Source organism: Astyanax mexicanus, chromosome 13, assembly GCF_023375975.1.
Source record: "Astyanax mexicanus isolate ESR-SI-001 chromosome 13, AstMex3_surface, whole genome shotgun sequence".
Classification (NCBI taxonomy): domain Eukaryota; kingdom Metazoa; phylum Chordata; class Actinopteri; order Characiformes; family Acestrorhamphidae; genus Astyanax; species Astyanax mexicanus.
This window is the reverse complement of record NC_064420.1, coordinates 3,404,655-3,429,480: the sequence shown is the minus strand read 5'-3', so window position 1 is coordinate 3,429,480 and position 24,826 is coordinate 3,404,655. Positions and strand designations below refer to the sequence as shown.

At 37.7% G+C, this 24,826-nt stretch overlaps 1 protein-coding gene and 1 long non-coding RNA gene across 9 annotated transcripts in view; one reads left to right on the top strand and one right to left on the bottom strand.

The window, feature by feature from the left end:
• Positions 1 to 1,478: 1,478 nt before the first annotated feature.
• Positions 1,479 to 18,741, top strand: LOC111194084 (uncharacterized). 3 transcript variants are annotated; one of them, XR_007441598.1, is made up of 8 exons: positions 1,479 to 1,679; positions 2,386 to 2,481; positions 6,793 to 6,887; positions 9,019 to 9,659; positions 10,484 to 10,566; positions 14,200 to 14,469; positions 17,237 to 17,860; positions 18,503 to 18,741. It is a non-coding gene; the product is annotated as an uncharacterized LOC111194084 (long non-coding RNA). The 3 variants fall into 3 exon arrangements; XR_007441599.1 differs by lacking the exon at positions 17,237 to 17,860; XR_007441597.1 differs by lacking the exons at positions 10,484 to 10,566; positions 18,503 to 18,741 and having other exon boundaries at positions 17,237 to 17,689.
• plekhg5b (pleckstrin homology domain containing, family G (with RhoGef domain) member 5b) overlaps positions 4,008 to 24,826 on the bottom strand; it is a 105,639-nt gene continuing 84,820 nt past the window's right edge. For 5 of the 6 annotated variants that reach the window (XM_022677194.2, XM_022677195.2, XM_022677199.2 and 2 more), the window contains 14 exons: positions 18,495 to 18,671; positions 15,906 to 16,076; positions 14,648 to 14,743; positions 14,225 to 14,425; positions 13,297 to 13,407; positions 12,986 to 13,135; positions 12,757 to 12,894; positions 11,900 to 12,019; positions 11,648 to 11,780; positions 10,658 to 10,773; positions 10,396 to 10,553; positions 9,035 to 9,632; positions 7,899 to 8,275; positions 4,008 to 7,511 (listed from right to left, as the gene is read on the bottom strand). In XM_022677194.2, the coding sequence (XP_022532915.2) occupies positions 7,502 to 7,511; positions 7,899 to 8,275; positions 9,035 to 9,632; positions 10,396 to 10,553; positions 10,658 to 10,773; positions 11,648 to 11,780; positions 11,900 to 12,019; positions 12,757 to 12,894; positions 12,986 to 13,135; positions 13,297 to 13,407; positions 14,225 to 14,425; positions 14,648 to 14,743; positions 15,906 to 16,076; positions 18,495 to 18,671 (2,556 nt within the window). In that variant the 3' untranslated portion in view covers positions 4,008 to 7,501. Of the gene's footprint in view, positions 7,512 to 7,894; positions 8,276 to 9,034; positions 9,633 to 10,395; positions 10,554 to 10,657; positions 10,774 to 11,647; positions 11,781 to 11,899; positions 12,020 to 12,756; positions 12,895 to 12,985; positions 13,136 to 13,296; positions 13,408 to 14,224; positions 14,426 to 14,647; positions 14,744 to 15,905; positions 16,077 to 18,494; positions 18,672 to 24,826 lie in introns of those variants that run through there. The other variant, XM_022677200.2, reaches the window with a different exon arrangement.

The window sequence follows — 24,826 nt, the reverse complement described above, 5'->3', positions numbered from 1 at the left end:
CCTGCTCACAGTGCAGACTGCCAGCCTCCGCCAGGCAAGCAGGCAAAGGAGCTTCCAACAAAGCCTCTGGCTTTATTCCTCTGGCATCAGACTGAAGCACAGCCTTCTGATAGAGACAAAGAGAAAATAATTGCACAGACGCACAGAATACACAGTCATGATAAAGGAAGTGAACTGTGAGTTGGACAATACCCTTAAGAAAAGCTGTGCAGACTTAATATGGATGAGTTTTCAAGGATAATATTAGGCCATGTCTTTTATTTTACCTGTCAGTTTTGACCAGGAAAATGAAATGCATTTAATTTCAGGCTATAAATAGCAATATATGTTTAATTTTGTTTTTTAATATTTACTCAAATTAAATTTATAAAAATGTATATTCCATCATTATCTGATGCACTATATTTATATACATTTTGGATTCATAATCAGTTGGGCTAGTCAGTTTTGACAGGGAACACAAAGCCAGTTAATATTAACTAAACATGAATTGAACATGAGGGTAAAACTAATGTACTGCAGCCGCACACATTCTGTACGTCCTCTTTATAACCTCTTTCTGAGTGATCAGGTCAGTGGTAAACTGAGGCACTATGGGAGCTGAGATGTCCAAATAAGGGCATTTTTATGCATTTCTCCTGCAGGGTGTTTAGAACAGGAGGCTCTGTTTATATTATGCAGCAGGGATTACTGTGAGCTCTCAGGAATCTTACAAAAGTTTGACTGTACTTCAAACTAAACAGCCTGGTAATACTGATGTTATTAACTGCCATTAGGAGCACAGACACTTGCAGGTGTTTATATAAGCATTATACAGCCATTATTAATTATTTTAAAGTTATAGGAAGTAAAGTAATAAATATAAATCCATCTGTATCTCACTACTGTTGCTGTTAGGATGTCCTGTGCATTGAGAACTTGCTCAGGTTACACAATTTACCTGTATGTTTTACAGTCGTCCAAGTTATTAGAGTTAAAAAAGTTATAAAACATTTGGTCGTGGTCATATTAAGACAACACTAAAGCGTTTTAAGCGTTTAAAGTGTTTTAGAAATTTTATTAGCTTCATTATAGCTTTTATTAGCACAGTAACACAAAACTGGAAAAATAATAATTTTATTTATTTTATTTAGTAATTTTCCTATTGGTTGATACTGAATTTAGCCGACCAATCAGAAATACAAACGCACATAAAAAGAAAAAGAGAGTTTTGATTAATATCTCCCCTTAATCAGGTGCTCCTAATAAATTGTTATATAGCAACATGTGCCTTTGTTCGAAAAATTGTAAATGGTTTAACTAATATTAAAAAATACAATATTATTTTTTGTGGTGACTAAGCTAACAAAACTAAAAAAATAGTTTGCTATAAATAAATTCAGTAATACAAAAGTGGAAAAAGTAATATTTTATTGATTTTATTTAGTAATTTTCCTATTGGTTGATACGGAATCCAGCCGGCCAATCGGGTGGCGTCTGGAGAGGCGCGTGAGTGTGCTTTCCCGCTGACTGACTTCAGGAGAAGATAGGAGAGAAAAACAGAGAAAAAACAGGTTAAAAGTTAAAAAAAACGTAAATACAGCTGATTTAACAGCATTTATAACTTGTCGGTGAACAGAAAACGCAAGGGGGACAGCTTTTCGTCGAAGAACGACGAGTTTATTACAATGTTTGCACTGGTGAGCAACAATGCTAATTTTGTATTCATATTGGTTATATACTGTAGAAGCTAATGCTAGCTCCGTATATACATGTGTTTTTTAGTAGATATAGCGACAATAAACTTGTTATATGGCCAAATTATATGTTTAAAACTGTTATGGGGGTTTAAAAGTGAGTTTTAATGGATGTACATTTCATTTTGGGGAAGTTAATTGAGTTTAATTGAAGTTAATTGAGTCAAGCTGGACGTCGTAAGCGCATGCGAGAGTGAGTTTTGGCGCCTAGCGCGAGAGGGGTCTTTCTGCAGAACAGTAGTTTCAGGCTAGTGGCATTCTGCGCATGCGTTGAGACTTTTCTTAGTAATTGTTATACTGGTGAACACTTTTTAATAGTTTTAGGAGTTATTCGGATCATTTAGGCAAATATTACACATATTAGGCTTATGTGTCTTGATGGACTAAGGGTCTATGTAGACAAATCTCTCAATTACCCTTGTATTTAACCTCTTACTCATACATGTACATAATATAATTAACTATTCACCTCAACTATTCAGCACTTATGATGCATATCATATTATAACTTTGGTGCAGTATTTTATATTTATTATGGTTCCATGGCAATAAAAATTATTTTGTCCCCTAAGTAATGTGTGAACTACATTCGTAAAAATGCCATTTAGTATGTGTACTCTGTATTAATGAGATAAATATGACCTTATAGGTTTCTTGATCGGATGATCAATTTGGACCAATCCCTTGATGGAGGGTTTCCTTCGTTCCGTGGACAACCTTGAGCTCTAGAAATCAACAAGAGCTGGTAAGAGTAACCATTTTTAATTTGCAGACTCCATGTACAGAAACAAGTTCCTTCACCTGTAGGACTGAACGAAAAGAACATTAATATACACTCACACACAGTGTATTGTTGTTGAATTGTGAATTTATTTTCATCGGTTTAATTGCATTATTCTAAATTACATTGAACATGTTAAATATCACTGCACAACTCCACAGAGATTTCATTAAAAATTTCCCGCTAATTACTTCTTTGGTTGGAGACAATGATAAAAAGCTTTAATATAGTTTTCAATATTGAAGTGCTGCTCATGACTTTCTCAATGCTGCACTCTAGTGATTAAAAATAGATTTGCAGGGAAATGCTCAGACACTCACTACTGCTTCTGCCAGCTCACCAGAGCAGCTTTTATTATATCCCTCTGATTTTTATAATTTTTATAAAAAATGGATGATTTTAGGCATTATTTACAGCAAAAGTGTGTGTGAGAGTGGTACAGAAATTGACTGGAATATTTTGAGTCATTTAAGCCCTGGTTCTTTGACCATTTCATGGATCTTTCCTGTATCAGAGCTGGTGGTTCTGAGATTGTATCACTCGTTTTTTCCCTCCTCGTTCTAATGCATGTATGTATTATTAATGCTAAGTTCCACTGAATTTTTTAAATGTATGTACACACATACAGTAGTTGGTTGACGATCACTATACGCAATGACAAAATTATTGGGACACCTGCTCATTCATTGTTTCTTCTAAAACGAAGAGTATTTAATAAATGTATGCTGTTTTTGTTGAAGTAAAAAAAAAAACATTATTCTTTACTGCAGGTTTATTGTATTTATTTGATTATAGCGCCATCATGTGGAGAAACAAAGCAGTAATTTTAGTAAGTCTAATAAGGGGAATATAATGCAGTATTAGCACATAGCATGCATTCTCAAGTGTGACTTTGTGCATTAAAACATGACTCCTGTACCATGACAGCTCAGTACAAACACATGTACAATTACAGGCCTATTTAATATTAATTATATTTTAATTATCCAGCAAATTGAATTATCCAACAAAACACCCAGATAGAAAAAATGTTTAATCAACATACATTTTTCTTTCTGTTGCACTGATACAATGTTGATCTCCGACACTAGAATTTATTTATTTATTTGTATTAAACGCTACCTACGTTGTATCATGTTTGTGTTCTATTCTTCTAGATTGTACAGTGTAGAAAGGGACATTTAAATAAAAATTAACAATTATTTTAATATTTTTGTTTGAGGGGAGCACCTTTCTCCTAAAAATATTCATTGATTGTGTAGAGCTAAGAGCCCAACCATCCAAACCTTTAAATAAACGTTGATTCAGTGTCAGAATTTCACTAACCGATGATTGCTATTAGACGGTGTTAAATGATATTGTTATAATCAACGTTAAAAGGTAATGCAATCAATAAAATTAATATTTATTCAACTCATTTCTTTGCTGTCAGGATAGTACCCACATTGCTGTCCTTCAGAAGCCTCAGAACAGAATGAAATTACACAGAATACAATATTGTAAGATGTCTTTTTATTTTATAAGACACTTAAAGGACATTCCCAAACACAGGGAACAGAGTTATTTTGGTTTTTAGCAGTTTTTTAAACCTCTTAGCAATTTAAGCAAAACATTTATCAACAAATCAACAAATTAAGACTACAAAACAACAAAAATATTACAGTCAGGAAATAAACAACACATTTACAAACCATATTTCATATATATAAAACAAAGGAAGCTCAATAAATATGACAAACACCAAGAAATCTAGAAGTAAACAAGTAATACATAATATTAATTTTGGGCAACTTTTCCAAAACTGACATTTTGGTTTAGTAGATGATTGGTACTGGTTCTGATTTAGTAGGTGATCAGGCAGAATTTCACTGTAATACCTTTTAAAAGTATTAGGTTGCATGCTTTTTTCATTATAACAAAAAAAGAAAACACAATTGAATGTTAACCTGAGGCTTTTCAGAAATCAGGTAAACTCTAAACTTACCTGAGGTAAACTCAGGTAAAGTCTAAACTTAAACCCTGCCAGATCACTTCAGTGTTTTATAAGAACTCCTCAACAGACTTAAGTGCTGATCTAGGATCAGGCTCTTTTCCATAAATCCTAAAAATACATGATGAGAAACACTGTGCAGATCGAGAAAGAGTGAGAGATCCACACGTTTAGTGAATGTGAAATGTATTTGGACACTGCTGTCTTTCCTTTTTCTTTTTCTTTTTTTTTTTTTCTTCATTTCCACTGAAGTTAAGCTTTCTCCCAGTAATGCTTAAGCTGTTTACTGTGTTCACTCGTCAGTATTAGTATAGAGATGTACTTGCTGTTTGGCCAAGCGTTTGCATAGACAATGTACACACATGTAAACACACTTGCCTGTGTGCTGTTTGCGAGTGTTACTGGAGGCTTCCACTAGAGGGCTCCACTCGACAAACCGAAAAGGACAATTACAGAGATGATGGCAGCCTTTCTTTAAAGCTCCTCCTCACTGCAAGAGCCCTAGCCTTTTTTTTTGTGTGCTGCACATTGCAAATGTATTGCGTTTGTTTCTGAAGGTGCGCACAACCAATGCAGGCACCAAACTAATGGAGGAAATGCAATTTATACGATTTAAATTGAAGAAAACAGCTAAACATGGCATTTAAATGCAGGGATGGGAATTTAGTGAGTAAATATGTAATCTGTTGTGTTAATCGGTAGTGTGATTTATCAAAAAATGTCTGAAAAACTTATCATTAGTTTAGTTTTAGTAATTTAGTAATAAAGTTTTGGGGACAGAATCCTGCAATAATGGAATAATGGACACCATTGCATCTGTGTCCCCATTGTGTTTCTTTCCTCAAAACTTTATTACCAAATTACTAAAACTAAATTTACAATGATTTGACACTGAAATCATGCTTACACAAACACACAGTTAACAGCAAGTAAATTTCTTGACTAAATGTCACTAAATGCTACGTTACTTATGTGTTGAGTAACATTTACGAAGCAATCTCATTCCACTTTAGACACGTACGACATTTCAAGCGACTTTTCCAAACACTCTGTATGTAGTTGTTTCAGTTCACTCCAACATTTTATGTGTATGTAACTTTTTGAATGTTGTTAGGTAAAAAAAAAAAAAAATACTACAAACATTGCAGACAAAGCCACAGCGACTGCATTAGCTGTACCACACTCATACATACTCTCTCATTACACACACACTCTGATTAAATAATAATCACTGCTGCTTTATAAACATCAAGGTCATCAATTAATACTGGTCCTATTTAATTTTTTAACGTAGCATTTAGCAGCTACTTGAATTATCTATTGGGTCCTCTGAGGGGAAGAAAACAAATAAACAGAACACATAAGATAATAATAATAAAAAAAGTTTCATATAGCTTTGGTTCAGCCTGCATTCAACATACTGTACACATACATACACACATATACATACACACGTACAAACTTTATACATAGTAATACAGTCATGTGACATATGAATGGCTTAACTAGGGGTGGGCAGTATAAAAATATTTGATATTATATTGTGATAGAAAACTTATCTTGTTATTGTGGTACGCAATATACTTTTGCATATACTGATGCATTCTGTCAGCATTTCCAGACATATATCAAATATCCAGACATCTGAAATGTAATCTGAAATATAATCTGAAATATAATCAAAAGGAAGATGGGTGATCACAAGCCATCAAACCGAGCTGAAATGCTTGAATTTTTGCACCAGTAGTGGCATAAAGTTATCCAAAAGCAGTGTGTAAGACTGGTGGAGGAGAACATGATGTCAAGATGCGTGAAAACTGTGATTAAAAACCAGGGTTATTGATTTCTAAACTCTTAAAACTTTATGAATATGAACTTGTTTTCTTGCATTTCTTTGCATTTCCTGCAAATAAATACTTTAAATGACAATATTTTTATTTGGAATGTAAGAGAAATGTCGTCAGTAGGTTATAGAATAAAACAACAATGTTCATTTTACTGAAACATATATCTATAAATAGCTAAATCAGATAAACTGATTCAGAAACTGAAGTGCTCTCATTTTTTTCCAGAGCTGTATATATGATGTATCATGAAAATCTGTTTATATCGACTTTAACCATCACAATACAATATTGATTTTTACCATATTGCCCACCCCTAGGCCTAATCCATTAGTTCTCTTAAACAGTGAAATGACCTGTGTTTCTCTTCAGGCCTAAACACATGCAGGTCAGCTCCATGTGACCCTTTGACCTCTTTTTTCTTTTCTTTCCATAATCTAGGGGTGGCATACATGGTTGAATGGGACATTTTAGCAAGGAGATCATTGCAAGGGACGCAACTGAGGAGCAGCTTGGAAGAGGACGTGAAATTAAAGGTGAAATGTAAATTCCGAAGTAGAAATTTCACAAACAAAAGGAAAATTAGCGAACAAAGAGCACGTATTGTTCTTTTACTGTTTGTTCTTTTTTCTTTAAACATTGAACTGAACCCTTTACTGAACTGTACATCAGCTCAATGTCTGTTTCAGCTCTCCTTAAACAAATCTCAGACAGTGGACATTCAGGGATTGTTGGACTGCATGCTCTAAGGACAACTTCTTTTTTTTTTACTCAGTTTTTATGATGTTTTTCATCCTTTCAAGCTTGCCTACCTAGGCAAACTCCAAGTGGGAAAGACCTGCTCAAACTGTTGCCTCGTTTACTTTCCGTAGAGCTCCCCCTATTGGTCAGGATCCATTGTTCCCTTAAATCTTTGCTTTCCCTCTTCAACAACAACAAGAAAAAAAAGCTACTTGTTTGACAAAGTGCAAAAAAAAAAAAGCCTCTCCCAAAGCGGTTCAGCAGAGCAGGGAAGACGACTCCACACGGAAGAGGGAGGGAGCGTAGAGGCCTGAGAGACACCTCAGTGGTTAGAGTGCATTCATGTGGCGAGGGATTCAGTCCTGCCAGGTGAACCTGGCGCTGCTGGTGGCTGCTGGAATGGCAGGGTCTAGACTTCCCTGCAGAGAGAGCAGAAAAAAATATCAGAATTGGCTATATGTACTATTTACATTCATTAATCTGTAGGTAGAAGTGTATATATACTAGGAATTAAAATACTTCTGTAGAAGTTAAAGCATCAACTTAAGCTTTTTACTGTTTAAGTAAAAGAGTAAAAGTACTGGTTTTAAATCTACTTAAAGTATAAAAGTAAATGTAATGCAATGGGAAAAAATAAAGCAATTAAGGAAGAAATCATAGACCACTATCCCCCCTCCCAAAACACACTGTTTCTATAAGCCATAATTTAATGCATTAGGCATAAGGATTTTAAGTGCATCTTATAGTGTGAAAAATACAGTATTTAAGATTTAATATTGTACTGAAGATACAGATGTGTTACTTACGAGGCTGTGAGAGTGGAGTTGAGTACCAGTGTGGTGCGTATTCTGTACAGCTGTGCGAGTGTGAGCTTCTTGTGCTGTTGAGACTTCTTTTCGCTGTGTCCCTCCTCCGTCGATCTAGGCGGCCCCACCTCTCCGTCCGAGCCTCTGCGGCCCATAATCCTCTTGCTCTTCTTGTTCTTGGCTAGCTGTGCTTTGTTGCGTCTCAGTGTATCTGTGAAGACGGAGGCGGGCAGGCTGGAGGTCAGCCGGTGGCTTTCGGCTCTCTCTCTGCCCGTCCGGTACGGCGACGTGTTGGTGGTGATTAGTTCAGTCAGGCTTCTGCTGTAAGCCAGACCCTCGGCCATCTTGGACACTCTGCTGTTGTCTGAAACATCAGTCTGCACAGAATATAACACTTTGTTAAAGATTATTGCAAATATTAGACTGTGTAAAACTGATATTACAGAAGGCTGTGTGTTACAGATGAGTCACAATCAAGAGTGTAATATCGTATGATAATTATATTTTTCAATGCATTACAATGCAAGATGTTTCTCTGTATTAATTAAGGTACAAATTATCTAATGGTCTTCACTCTTTTATGATGCTGCTGGAGTTTTTAAACACTCAGGCTTATTCCCATTTCCCATTTCTCCCACTAAGATTTGGGACACTTCTTTAAGCACCTGATTTAGATATAAAGTTAGCAGTGGAGCGCTAAAGCTTAGCAACTTAGCTGCTGGTTATCTAGGTAACTTTTAGGCTTTATTGTATGTCTTCAGAAAGTTGGCAGGTGGTACAGAATTTTTTTTTATTATTGCCCATTCCTTTATTCCTCTGTGATGAGGAGCTACATTTATATTTTATCATCTTTTATTTTTTTGTTCCACCTTAGATGCTGCACGCTCTGCCATATGTTGTACAATTTAAGGTGGAACGAGGAAAGTTAGTTAGCTAGCTACCTAGCTACTGGGGCTGACTACTAGCAATATTTTTATGCTTGTTATGAGGGAAATGGCCATAAAAAGTTGACACGTTTAAATGCGAGAGATGTTTAAAAACTCCAGCAGCACTGCTGTGACCAATACTTGCATTCGTTTACACCCCTAATCATAAAGACAATAATCAAATATCCTGTTAGTATCACTCAGCCGTACCGTGGGAGCCTGGTCTGCACTGTGCTTGCTCTCCTCGTGGACGCGCTGCAGCAGGTTGTCCTCAGAATGGGACTTGAACTCCAGTTTCTGCAGGCTCTGCAGACGGAAGTTGACCGGGGGTCTCCGTCTGGGCTTTAACCGGTGAGCCACTGAGAGCCGAGAGCCAAACGAGCTCTCTTCCTCTTCCTCCTCCTCCTCTTCCTCCCTTTCTTCCTCATTCTCTTCCTCAGCTGTGGTCACATCTTCTGCCTTTGTGCTTCCTCCCTCCTCCTCAGTGTCTGCCTCTCCGTCCTCCTCCGTGCTGTCCCCCTCGCTGGTGGCCGTCCGGCTCTGCAGCTCCAGCAGGGACTCGGGCGAGAGGGTGCCGTAGGCGCTGTCCATGGAGAGAGAGCGGTACTGTGGGTCCAGCTCTGACCCGTCCAGGGGGTCGGTCTCTGGAGCAGGTGGGATCTGCTGGGGTTCAGAGCTACTGAGGACAATAGAAGGGGCTTCATAGCGGGGGGCGCCGGGGTCAGCCTGCAGCGCGGAGGCATCTGAGCTCGCCCCAGAATCCTCTATTTCTACCACAGACAGAGTCTCCGTTGAGCCGTCTGAGTTTCTGAGGGGAGAAGAAGGAGAGGAATAAGTAAAGCATATTTATTTTATTATTGTATTTTTATTATTTGTATGTGTTATTGTATGTGTATGTATATTAGTTGTCAATCACTTACTTCCCTGTATTTTGGGGTGGAGATAGCAATACTACTGTAGTGTAGTGTGACTGGCAATCAGACTAAAGCCTTTTTTAATTATCGTACTTGTTTTATACTTATACTTATTCTCCCCCTAAGAATTGGGACAACTCTTTAAGCACACGATTTAAATATATAGCTGCTGGTTAACTAGTTCACTTTAGGTAATTCAGGCTTTCAGTTAACAGCTGTGCTGAACTCATCAAGAGTTAATTACTTGAATTTCTTGTCTCTTAATGTGTTTAAGAGCGTCAGTTGTAAAGCAGTGAAGAGGTAGAGTTACAGGTATACAGTGAATAGTGAATATTTGAGTAATGTTCTAATCCATATAATGGCAACTTAATTAGGTAAAGAAAAAAAATAACTTGAAGAAATGAAATAACTGTCCATACATTGCACTGTTATAAATCAGGCTTGTGCCTTTTTTTATATGACTTTCCTAAATACAATTTATCTGTAATAACCACTGAAGTCACTTATTACATCTTTGAAAAGTAGGTGTTTCAGGCAAACAGGATGTTTTTAGGATAATGTATCTTGCAAAACAACTAGAATATTTTCTTCATCCACTAAAAGCAGAAAATGCATCAGATTTAGTAAGTAAAACATTATGTTGTAATATAATCGTACCCTGCACTGCGCTGCTCCTTGTTTGGGAGTCGTGGGGAGCTGGCAGTGGAGTTACAGCTCTCCTCTCCTCCCTCATCTTCCTCTGCAGCCTCCAGTCTCTGTTTCAGTCTGGCCTGCCGCCGCCGAGCCTCCTCAGAGCGCAGACGCTGGAGCTGGTTCTGAAAATCATATGTATGTACACACGTTAAAATCTCATTCAAATATTAGAAATAAGAAATTGTTTTCTGCACACCAAGTATTAGTATTAAGTGAAAGCACAAACCTGCAAATTGCAGATGGCATCTACCCAGCTTCGCCCCTGGGAGGTGCTGTTGGCCTGGAAGGAATACGCAGCCACAGCACTTTTGAACTCATTGAGGTAGATGAGGACAAAAGAGCCTGTGAGGAGACACAAGCACAGGGTCAGTATTAGAGATACAAAACATCAGAAATGATCATTGTCATCCTACCGTCAACATTTAACCCTCAAAATGTGAACGTTCTGACCCACGATAACAGATTCCAACTGAATAACCTTCTGCCAAAGACAACTTTACAGCAGGATGAAAAAACTGTCAATTTATGTAGTTAAGTTTTATTCAAAGTCATATTTGGAGGATTTTACAGGACTATTCATCACTGAATTCTCATTATTTAAATAAAAAAAAGGCAAAAATGTGATTACATAGCTTTTGAGTACCACAGCAATATATAAACTAGTTTTATTAATGATAAATTAATTATTCAAAAAGTTTTAAAAAGACCCTTTTTTAAAAAGATTTGGAAACAGATTTGGAAATTGTCATTTAATAAGATCATTAAAACACTATGCAGATACGGTTGCCGTCAGACAATAATGTGAATTTGGCGTCTGTGTTTGTTCTGTACATTGTGTCCACATTTTAGGAAAACTAGACTGGTGGAATGCCTTAAATGACTGAAAAAAATGGTTTTACAATGTATTGTATTCTATAAGATTTTTCTCTTTCTACTAAAAAGATGCTTCTTGAGTTGTTGCACATTTAAATATTCTAAACAACATGTATAATTGGCTTTATTTAAAATGACAAGATATAGGAATGGGGAAAAAACTATTAATCATTAAATAAAAACCAATTCAAATGTAATTATCTATTTTAAAACTGCCTCAAATGTTGATCAGTAATGAGACAGTGAGTTTATGATGATTTTATATCTGCAGCAGTTCACAAAATTAGTTATTTTAGTGTGTGTGTGTGTGTGTGTATGAGAGAGAGAGAGAGAGAGCACTAACCCGGGTCTTTGAGCTCCTTGCAGACGATGTTATGGATGAGTAGAGGCTGTCTGATCACTTTGACCTTCTCTAAGCGCTTCACTGGTTTGGTGATGAGCAGGAGGTCAGTGAAGAGGAAGCAGTAAACCTCCATCTGAAGAGCAGAGCTTGTATTTAATAAAGAATATCTTTGTAATTTAAAGAATCATGTTCAACAGTTATATCAGACTGTTTTGTCTTGTACAGATGTTCAGATTCAGTGCCTCTCCTCACCCTGCTGTCTTTTCCTTCTTTCATGCGCAGCGCCCCCTCCAGGTGGAGCTGTCTGGTCTCCTCTGGAGAAGTGTCTATCATAGGAGCCGTGAGGTCAATGCGGTTGAACTCTCTCAGAGCCTGAGAACAAAACAAATACAGAACAATATTTTAACAGCTCATTAAGAGAAAAGTACCATGCATTTTATTTACTGAAAATCTCTTATTCTACTGGCAGAGATAACTTAGCTTGTTTCACAAACAGTAATAATCCACTAAAAGTGATTTAAATAAGGCCCCTTTTGTTCAGCAAAGTCACTTAAATAAAAAGTAATAAACGTTCTAATTGAGGTTATTATTTTGATAAAATTTTAAAATATAATAATATACAGTTTCAGTCAAAAGTTGGGACACACCTATTCTCATTTAGTGTTTTCATATTGTAGATTATTCTCTACAGATTTTTTAATTTTAATACACAATGTCGTACAAATAAGAGAAAATAAGAGACCATTTAAAAATGTTGAGATTCTTTGATTTTACCAAATTGAAAACTGGAATATAATCAAGAGGAAGATGGATGATCATAAGCCATCAAACCAAGATGAACTGGTTGAATTTTTTGCACCAGGAGTTCTCCAAAAACAGTGTGTAAGACTGGTGGAGGAGAACATGCCAAGATGAATGAAAACTGCTATTTAAAAAAAAAGGTATTAAAAAGGAACTGTATCAATACATTTTCTATTTTCTGGTCTATTTTCATACATAAGGCTCATTGGATTCTCTGTATACCCAACCACTGACTCCAACTGTTCCAACTCTCTCTGACTCTGGCTGCTGATGCCAATACAGTCAAATACATTTCTGTCAGTGCTCACCCTCTCAACCTCCTCACTGCTTCCCTCCACTGCCTCGTAGCTCTCTACCCGAGCCGAAATCGCCGCCAGCTTCTGCTTCTCCTGCCTCTGCAGCATCTTAGAGTCCACGCTGTTGATGAAGCTCTCCACACACACCACCTAAATAATAATAAACACACACACTGTCAGGGATCTGACATTCACATTTCCTGTTCGTCCAATACATCTGGTAATTACAGTAAACGCTCACCATATTGAGGAGAGCATCTTTGGCAGCACTGTCGTCAGTTTTCTTCAGGATGGTTTTGAGCAGCAGTGGGTATTTGGTCAGTCTTTGGTGTGGCTTCGCCAGCATGTCAGCCAGCTTCAGCCGGTTGCACTGTTTGTTGCCCTCAGCCCACTGCACAAAGGAGGAAGACACAGGACCTCAGTGACAGCTTAGGCCATACAATACACATAAAGCAAGCCCTCTAAATGCAAAAGAAGTGTTTTTGACATCGTTTTTCTTAAATTTTTCAGGCTCTAGCTGACTATTAAAACTTTTAAAGTTAAAGAACTCACTGTAATGTAGATTTTAAAGAGCTCGTTGTCTCTCAGTTGTGTGCGCATGTACTCCATACAGCTCTCCTCTTCCATGCAGTATCGCAGGTAGGGCTCGAACCGTGATGAAAACTGCACAAACATACACACACAAAGTTTATAAATCTATTAATATTATCAAAATAAACTCTTCTTTATTCAGTTCAGACAAATGAAATCCCAGCAGTTGTGGCCCAGTGATAAGAGCACTGATTAAATAGCATGTGATGACAGAGTAAGCCAAATTATTACTGAACATTACCTCAGTAACTGTAGTCATTTTTTGTTTTTGCTGGACTGCACACTCCATTAAAGATTCTGGAGCTTTTTGTCTCCAGTAAAATGAGACATAAAATAAAAATAAACTAATCAGGTTAAACTAATCTTGTGTGAATTAATATGTGAGTAAATATTCTGTCATGTACTGTGGCAGACGTATTTTTGCAGCTTTTCAGAAGAATAGAGGCACTTGAGGTGGTGTTTAGTTTCGTTTTGCACGGCACAGATACTTAAGGCTGTTCAATTCTGTGGTTAAACAGACATTAAACAATGTAGAACAATATACAACACTAGAGAAGATGAGCTGAAAGACTCCTCAAAGGTGCTTCTATAGCTTTAGATAAGTCATATTGCAGCGTAGGCTAAAGCCTGTGTATGTGTTATGAACAAAGCTTCATCTTAATTTTTAAATTTGAGAGTGTGTAAATTGAGTAGCTACTCCCATTTCACATCTCCGCACGCTATCTATGCTGAAATTTCTTGTCCTGTGATTAAATCGGTAATTTATTTCCTAATGTCCTTTTTTAAAAAACACATAACTCCACCTTCCCAGGTAAATCTAATCCCTTAAGGCTTAAGGTTGTCTCTTTTTTTTGTCTTAAATAGGAATATAGCCACAGGTAAAACTCACCGTTTGGAAGCCCAGGTGCATGTCAGTTGGGTCCAGCAGGCTCCGATCTCGGCGTGCCCGTTCTAGTGCTGGCAGCATGACCTGGTTCCACAGCGCCGTGTGCACTCGGACCAGGTCCTGGATGTTGTTGAAGAGTTTAGCCGGCTCCACCTCAACCAGTAGCCCACAGTCCTGTAGGTTCAGCAGGCCACACAGGAACAGCTGCACCACAGAGCACAAACACAGAACATCACCCTCCAAAAACTGTAAGTAAATACTGCTAAAATTAATTCATTTTGAATTTAAATATCTCTGGATATATATAATCACTGTATTTCTATTGGTCAGTTTGTCAAGATTGTGGCACATTATAGACAGAACTTGTTTGGATACAAATAATTGTACACTAATCCTACACTAAAAACAAAGAGATGCAAGACCTACATCAGTGATAACCCTGAGCTTCTTGAGGTTCGTGGCCTCAGTCTGAAGCAGCTCCCATATCGCCTCCTGCTGTTGGAACTGGCGCTTGCTCAGAGTCTGCAAAACAGGACATTATCCATTAATCCAGTCAGCAAAAGAGCAATATAAATATACTCCCAGTGTCTTGTCCTGTATATAATAATTGTATTGCATTGTTGTGTACAGAATGCATAATGTACTCCTTGAGCTGTGCATTTATGGGCATTTCAGACTTTTAAAGGTCTGATTTCATGTATTTTCATTAATTTTTCTGTTAATGGTCTCTAGTATGAATGAAAGCCATGTGAGCCATGCGGTTTGGTGCTTCTGTTTAAGGCTGTTTTAGTTAGGTGGAGGAGGAGAGTGGGCAGTGAAGAACGACAGGATTTCGGCTCTTACTTGTGAATATTTATTACGTTTACAGTTTAAAAAAAATAAGTGGAACATTTTAATAGTATGAAAACACACCATCATATAAAAACTACTTTTTACTGTTTATATTGGGTATAAACACAACACTAAATGAGCCACTTCTGATACCAAACTTCACATAAAAAAATATTTAAGAATCACATATTGCTGGTTTCTTTTGTGGAGAATTTAAACAGTATTGCAGAACAAAATGTTGTAATACATCAGTACATCAATACTTTGTTACCTTAAGTAGAAATGATGGTTATCTGTACTTAACTGGAGTAATCATTTCTCAACTTTTTACTTCTAATCCTTACATTTTTACACAATGTTTACTCCTTATATTTTAAAAATAGTGTTACTCCAATTTCATTTCAGCTTGTTTTTAAAACCCCTATCCAGATAAATCTCTCCATCCAGATATATAGGCAGCTGAAATACTAGAGCCTAGTGCATCCCAAATTATATTATCAACATTAACATTTTTAAAATAATATAACATCTTAGTCATTATGGCTTTTAGAAAAATGTGCTTTGGGGAGGGGGGGTGGTACACTATAGAATCCTGTGGCATGGCATAAACTTTTGTCCTTAATGACATTTTTTTCCCCATTTTACATTACTTTTACTTTTATACTTTAAATAGTTTTGAAACCAGTACTTTTACACTTTTACTTAAAGAGTATAAAGCTTGAGTTGATACTCCAGCTTCTACAGAAGTATTTTAAACCCTAATATCTATACTATATTTATCTACAGAGTAATGAATGTCAAAAAAAAATTTCACACCTAAGTGTGTGTGTTTGAATGAGGGAGAGACAAATACCTCTGGATTCTCCAGCAGATTCTGCCAGCTCTCCTCCAGCGTCAGGTTGGGCTCGTCCTCCTCCTCCTCCCAGGAGTCGTGGTGGAAGGAGGGCTGGGGAGGGACCTTGGGCAGGCCGTGGAACGTGTACATCTGCAGCCTGTTATTCAGCTGCTCCACGCGGTCCACCTCCTGCAATACACCCAATACAACCACACAGAGAGGATGAGCTGCGCACACTGTCTACATCTAACAAACGCATTAACTCAGTGCAATCCACAGCCCATCTCATTAACGTATACAGGCAGCTCACGGTCTGTCTGTTTCGCCATTCAGAGGAAAGACAAAGCCCCTGTTTTTTTACGATTCCACCCTTCATCTCCAGTTTTTCTCTTAACCCATCAATAAACCCAATATCCCTCCTTACTGCGCAACTGTTCCAACTGTCCCGAGGAGGCTGAGGTACTTACAAAAACGAGGCGTTCTGTGGGCAACAATAGTGGGCAGACACAAAGCCAATAAGCTGGATGACCTAAAGTAGCCGGCGGAGGCGGGGAGGGGGGCGTTTGGCCCTAGTTAACCCCTTGCTTTATGAGGGGCAGGGGTCTCAGGTCCCAGTGGGATCGAAGGCCAGGGCCCTGTCCAGTCTTTGAGGCAGAGAGAGTGACAGAGAATAAGCCTAAAGTGACACATGAGTGACAGCTACTGTCTCAGAGCTACTGTCTCCTCACATCTGCTGCAGGGTTGCCAGATCCTACAAAGCTATCCAGATCAAAGGGTGTAAAACTAGTATTTTGTTTACAAGGGATGTATTGTCAGTATTGCTATTTATCATCTTATTAAGCTATTAATATTAGTGTTACATTAATATTTTATTAGTCATTTTATAACAGTTGTATATCCCAGTCAACATTTAATAGTAACATAATTAGAAAAAAGAAAATGAACTAAAACTCTCTTGTCTCCTGTTTAACATTTTTTTTTCATCGCCTGGTGATTTCTGGATACATCGTGATTTCTCTCTTTCTCTCTCTGCTGTATCTGTATTTGCACTTTCTTTTTCCAAACGTGTGTGAAAATATTATGACAAAATTAAAAACAAAATTAAATCACTTAATTTGCAATTTAATTTTTCACCTAAGCATGTGTGATATGGCACAAAAATACAATTTTTATTAAGAGGCTTTTTTTTTTGCCATTTCATTTATATATAACCACGTGTATTTCAGTCAAATCTAAAATGAAAAGCTGATTAATAATTCAAATAAAAGCTTTGCAATGGAAAAATAAATCATTTATTTAACATCCAAAGAAACACTAACTTTTTTTTTTTCTTTTTTTTTTGTTGGCAGTCATGCGACTGGATTTTCAAACAAGCCCAATTTGTCGGGAAAACTGCGAACCTGGCAACACTGTATCTGCTGCAGGACGGCGCCTGACCCCTAAAGGGATAACAGAGTTGGGAAGAGAAGTTTCCTAATTGGCCAGAATGGCTGTTGTGAGCCGGGGTTTGGGGGGAGGTGGGGGGAAAACACAGGATAGTGATTTTACGAGAAACTGAAATCTACACAGCTCCAGGAAGCTCCCAATCTTAGAGAAAAATGGCATAAACTGTAGTTTCACTTTCTGTTCAGGATTGCTCTGATTCCAGACTTTAGGGGAAATTCCGCATTCAGGAAGACAGTCACTGGTGTTCCTTGAACTTTTCACTAGATGTGCAGATGGAGGGAGGGAATGTGTACAGGGTTGGGAAATAAGGCTTGGCTAGTACAGTAGAGTGGTATTAAATTAACCAAAAGAGCTGACATTTTTTGAATGATTACATGTGTGATTTTGATATATATACATGGAGTGTTTTCAATAACTCGAGAACATTATTTATGCTGTGTGACAGCGAGCTCCAGATAACCCAGGCCTGGGAAATGCTGTGGTTTCCAGAGTGAACACAGTTCCAAACGTTTCTTCACCAAAATGCAGTGAGTTTGTTTGTGTTTTGTGCCATATCATTAGTATGGTATCTTAGCCGGTGGAATATTTTTAAACATTTATTTCATATTTGTAACCCTATAAAAGTTATTTATAGTGGTTAAAAGTGCAGGGCAACATGCAGTGAGTTTGTTTGTGTTTTGTGCCATATCATTAGTATGGTATCTTAGCCGGTGGAATATTTTTAAACATTTATTTCATATTTGTAACCCTATAAAAGTTATTTATAGTGGTTAAAAGTGCAGGGCAACATGCAGTGAGAGCAACTGTTTACAAAGAGTTTACATGTTTCTATCAACAGGCTTTATAAGTCGTGTTACACATGTCAAACATCAAAGATGATCCCACAAGTCAGTGGGACATGGCAAAAGTCATGGGACACGACACTTGTTGTTTTAGAGCTCTACTAAGCATAGACGAGCAATTTGTAGTTCTATGATTAGAGATTGTACTCCTTTATCTGTTTCTCTGCATACTTTATTATTATGCTCCTTTTACTCTGTTCTTTCTCTGTTGTGCTGTGTTGTGTAAATGGATCCGATACAGCAGTGCTGCTGGAGTTCTTAAACACTGTGTTTACTTAACTCACTGTCCTTCACGCTATTAGTCACTGTGGATGCTCACCTTTCCAGAGCCGGGGAAGAAGAATCCACTAAAGCGGCTGGCTGCGCGGTTCTTGCGGTTATCAAATCCAGGAGGGAGGCTGGGAAGAGAACCCCCTAGCCCGGCCAGAGAGTCTGGAGACGGGATGTTTTCATCACCTAGGAACTTGGTCATGTTTTTTGTCCGACGTGTTTGACCCTGGGAGGGTGAGAGAAAGAGAGAGATAATGTAAGTTACAATGAAGTTTAAGAAGCCTCTAAACACTAAACCCTAAATTTCATATTCTTTAAAAAAAAAAGCTTTTATTGTGGTAATTTCTGCCTCTACAGCGCCCTCTCAGGTTCAACTTAGCTATAGGTGCCCCGCCTCTAAACCCATACATCACCCAGTGCCCCTCTCCCAAATACCCCTCACATTTTTTTTTGCCTTTTTAGCTTTTTTTTTAAACTGATGGTGGATCAGCTAGGATCAAAAAAGGTTTAGTGCCCCTTTAAGGATAAAAATTTGCGATGACTACAAACAAAAAAAAGAGGACATTGTGGAGCTTTGAGGGAGATGACGACAAAAGGATAATATACACCAACACAGAGATAGAATTATCAGATTTCAGTTTCAGGAAAACCTGGAGGAAAATAAATGTAGGGAAGAGAGAGATGGTGGGGAGAAATAAAAACATTTAAAAGAAAGAACAATAAAACAAAACGAACAGCAAGGAGATAAAACGATAAAGCCAGAAAAGTGGACAGGAATATTTATTTATTCTACTCTACTTCTAAAGGGCAATTTTATTTTTTTTAGCAAATGTATGGGAAATGAAGAAAATGAGGGGGTTTCTAGTAAACGATGATATCAGCTGCAGTAAGATGGATCTCATGCATGATACAGTGGCAACATAGCATCACAACAATCCAGCTGTGGATATACTGTAATTTCCTCATTACATCATGCTCGGCAGGGAGATTAAGTTCCGGAGACGAACTGCCAGGAGTCTTCCATTGTCCCCTGAAGCGGCGCTTCCTATCAGAAAGCTCGGCCGTGCGTCACACGCACACGTCCAGGTCCTAATCTGTTTTATGAGTTCTGTTGAGCTGTCGCTAAGGAAGCAATCGCTATTGTCATCCACTCTCCAGAGCGGACAGAAACGAAAGGAGCTGCTGACCTCTCTCTCCAGAGTTCGTGGAATTCCTCTGCCCTGAGTGATGTCCCTGCGCTAATGATCTTCAGCATTCCAAGGAGGACGTCAGCGGTTTTGGGGGTGAGAATACAAAACAGGAAACTGAGCGAGGTCCAAAACAACGACAGCTTCGAATGGAATGCCTTATTTACATCAGAGAAGCGTAACTCACACCTAACACACCTGGCAGCACACCTGGATCTGTATTCAAACAAAGCTCCCTGTAGTGCAAGAGAAGAGTGCTGATCTACCTTTTGTATGGAAGATCCAAATCAAGGACAATTAAAACACTTCTCTCAAATCCTGAGAAGCTTTTTTTAACATTACATTGCATTTAGCGGACGCTTTTATCCAAAGCGATTTACAATAATGAGGACCTAGACGTCCAAGGCAAAACATTTTTCATCAGGGCCTAAAAAAAGGCTGAAAAAGAATAGTGGGATAAAGTAGAAAAGGAGGTCAGAAGTGGAATAAAACCTCTGATCAACCCCTCTCAAAAAAGGTTATTTAAGGTTTTAGCTGAAGCCATGTTACCTTCTTAAACAAGCTTAAACAGTTGCTTTATCTTTATCCTACTTTTATAAGAAGGAGTGGGAATCACAGTGTCTCACAATACATCGCTCATGATAATATCACGATTCTGAATTTAAACAAGACAAAATTCTGCAGGATTTATTGGTGGGGGAGAGTTTCAGGGAGTTTAGAGTGCCTATATGTCAATATAAAAATCAATATTTGATGCCATAATTCGCGAAAGTATCACAAACAAAAACAATGTCGTACAGCAATATCAATATTACGAGGGTCTGTCTGTACAACATAGAGGCCTATATAGTATACATATACATACATAGACATAAACATATACATAGACATTCTGAACCATGTCAAGTGTGTAGGTTACAAAAAAAAAGAAAAAAGATAAATCTAATGACATCACATTCATGTCGCATGCCAACAAATGAGATATGTTCCTGATTTTGGACCACATATGAAAGTGACTCAAAAAAAAAAAAAAAAAGTGATTTCAAAAGATCTTATTTCTAATTTGACGTGTCCACACTGCCCTAAAGAAATCAGATCTAAAGTGTCAAAATTAAGGAAAAAAAAAAGTCAAAGTCAATGGAAACCAACATGTCGAGCTGCTTTTTATCTAAACCAGACTTGTGCACAATGAGGATGGTGGGAACGTACCTACATAATGAATTGGAGATGCTTGTTAAGTGCAATTTATACTCTACTTGTCCTTAACAAATATCTGACAAACATCCACCCTAATTTTCCCTTTAAACATTCTCAAAATGTGTCTTTCTGACAGTGAACAACACTAGACTTTAGTCCAAAAGTGATAAAATCCATACTCTACTCTTATAAATCTTTCATCTCAAGAAAAACGACTCATAAATGCAGTTTAATAAACAAAATGCATTCTTATCAATCAGGCTCAGCTGGTATGATGTAAGATCAAAGCAGCAGCAGTGATACACGAGTGCCCTGCTAAAACCCCCTCCTAAATTTAGCCCAGCAGAAGTGGAGCGACAGGCGGCAGCGGCGGGGCTTTTGATCAGGGGATTTCTGCGGATTCTGGGGCGAGAGGACGAGGATACAGATGGCAGGAAGTGTCCTGGTTCCAAGGAGGAAGGTGAGGAAGGACCACTGATGAGCGGTCAGTGTCAGTGCTTTACTCCACAGGCTTCAAACATGGATCCTGGTGTATTATTGTACTTTACACATTTTCCCTGGTTTTAACAGCATTGTGTACCATGACTTTTGCCATGTCCCATGTACAGTAAGCTAAAAATAGAAGATTTATTTATATGTACGCTTGGACAATTCTAGACAGAAGCTGCCAGTCACGATCAGTACCACTTACATCCCTGTTCACTGTGGATCTACATCTGAGGCCTTGCTTTAACCTTAATCACAAGAAAACACCTCACACCTTATACCGATTTGGATACATTCCAAGATCAATTAATGTTCTGATTACATTCCATGACCTTTGGGGCTTGTTAGTAAAATAGAAAACACAATTTTTATTGGGCCATTATCAATAGAACATGCATCCTGTAACAAATCTAGCCTGAAACAGTTCAAGTTTTTTCAAGATTTTTGCCTAATTTTATTGTATTTTTTTGTATTTCTCGGTTTCCATCTGAAATCTGTAAAAATTATAGAGCCTTAGTAAAGTGCTTGGTTGCCTATGTCGGGGCAAATAACCTTTTAAAACAATCCTAAATATCTGTTTAGATGCTCATTTTGAGTTAAATTAAGTTAAAATAAAACAGCTGACTGATACTGAAGACCTAAAAGGACTTAAATATCAGCATCAGAGCAAAAACATGGCCTCAACACAGCAGCACTCTAGATCAGGGCTTCTCAACTGGTCTCAGCCTGGGACCCACATTTACTTATGGTCTTTAAGTCGCTTCCCACTTTTATAGAATACAAACCAAACAAATTTATTTTAGAAAAGCCTTTAGATAGCCTTTAAAAACCCATTTAAACATACATACGCAAGCTAAGTGAATTTAAGAGCATTTTTAAAAGAAACTAAGGGAGGAACAAGATGACTACATGTATAAAAGTAACTACAATAAAATTAAATATCAGAAATGCACAATAAAAAAAAATAAATAACGGCCACAAAATTAGATATTTCACTATTTCTCTGCACATCTCTGCATTCAGTAGAGTACATTAGTAAGAAACACTTTTTTTACAATATAAAATACGAGTAAAATATTAGAATAGGATTAATTATTTCTATTTTAAAATTTCTGTAAATGTATTTAATTTTTACAAGCTGTCCGTTACCCACCTTTGAGAATAGCTGCTCTAGACGAACCTACAAATATTATAAACATATAAAGCCAGAAAGCAGAATTAGATTTCCACAGAGCCGACTATACTCACCATGGAAGCTAGCGGCATCTCAAAAGCGAGGAAGACCATTGTAGTAATTCTTTAGTTGAGTTTGCAGAGTCTGGCCCATACCAGAGCCAGCTGTTGCTCTCGCTCAATTCTCCTTTACCCCTCTTGCTGTCACTCTCTCTTTCTCTCTCACTCTCTCTCTCTTTCCCTCTCTCTCACACACAGCAACTAATATGTGTGTATTGTGACACCACGTCAGCTGCACAGAGGGAGGTTCATTTCCCAGCCAAGACAAGATGAGGCAAACTAGGTATTTCCAGTTCAGTCAGTCAGTCTCTTCTGCGTCTTCGGTTTCAGACGGGGTTCCTCAGGGCTCAGTAACGGGACCCCTTCAGCTCTCCGGCACTGGGAGGTTAAGTCAGGCTGACCGACTCGGGCAGCTCGTCTGCATTACTGAGGAGGACTGACCTAAAGTCATGGCAACAACAAGGATCCTGTCCCATTGTATCGGGGAAGGAAGAAAGGGGTGTGGCTAGGGCCCGGCAGAAGGCTCATCTGCATATGTGGGCAGGCAGACCCCCGGGACGGCTTGGAGCACCAAAACAAAAGATTTCAGCACCTCAGAGATGCCAACTGTTTTTCTGGAAACTCGCCTTATGTTCAAATTACCCAATTTTACTTACTTATTTTAATGGGATTTTATTTTATACAATTAATGCATTTTAATATAAATAGTTAAAAACGAGGGGTGTGCAAAATAGCCCTAAAATACTGTACTATTCATTTTGAGAACATACTTCTGCAACAAAATATATTTGTGTACTTATTTTGTAAAAACAAGATTAACCATTCAAGACTTAGACTTGGGTATAAAAACAGTGCTGACCATGTTTAAACTTTAACTCAAATAACACATTAAATCACAATTTCCAGTCATATTTGACTCTATTTATAGAGCCTAATGATAAATTAGCAGATTTTTCTTATTTTTATTCATTTATTTATTGGATTTTTATGTGGTATTTTGCTTTGTTTCGCAATCTGAACACTTTTTTAAAACATTAAATCATATTACCCCTTTTTGGCCCCAATTTCCAGCCATATTTAATTCTATTTTCAGAGCCTGATGATGTATTAGCATTATCGTTTTGTGTTTTTTTTTGTGATTTTTTTTAATCTTTTGTTAAAAACTGCAAAAAAGTAGAACCCTGATGTGATAAATAGAGGCGGGTGATATATCATGATATTTTAGGGTATAATATGGTTTACAAACAAGAAAAAGTCCAAAACTGATCATGTACTAAACACTAATGCAGCAGGTATGCTGCTATTAGTGCATACACAGAGCTACCAAAACAGCATGCAGGCGGAGCGTTTCCCGATCTCAGAGCTCCTCACTACAGGAAATGACCTCTGGAAGCTCTGGGTGGGGAAATCCCGCGTTTTACAGCACGTGCTGCTGTTGTGTACATGAGATCTGCACTTCATTAATCTAACGCTTCATCAGAATACAGAAGTGCTGCTGTGATTTACACTTCCCTCTATTCTCAGAGCTCATTGATCTGGAACAGTTTCCAACAGACAGAGACCTGCCACAGATGGCACTTCTGTAACGTCTGAGGGGTCATTTTCATACTTTCAGTAGAAACTAACACACCAACCCTAATAAAGTTTGTCTACATCATACAGTAGCTAACCAAGATTACCCAGGTTTTGTATATATATATATATATATATATATATATATATATATATATAGTAATAATAATCGTCAATGCATGCAATCAATTTGCAATCAGTAACACATTAATATTTTATTTAACTCAAGTTAATTACGCCACCAAGTTTGACCCCAACTTCCGCCATAATCTGCCATTTGCCGCTTGTGGTGAGAACGAGATCTGGTCTCGATCAGACCCCACTATCAAATATACCTCTTTCTAATTGAGCTAAACTGCTGATTAGGCTTAGATTAATCTGATATTTTAGCCAGATACTACACTGCTATGATCAAACGCTGTTTCTGCTGCTCCATGCTGTTTACACACTAAGAGCGCAGTATGTGCAGCGTATACTGCTAGCAGCCGCGCTACTCCGCCCTGTGTTTTTTCCCTGTTCCCATGCTAGACAGCTCTGTCCAATCAGAGGAGACAATGTGCTCACGTGGATTATTGGTGCACATTTTGGTGTGTTTAGGTTTAACATTGACAACACTAATATAAATATAAAGTTTGTCTATTTCATATTTCAACAGTAATTAACCAAGATTACCCAGGTTTTGTATGTATATAATAATAATAATAAT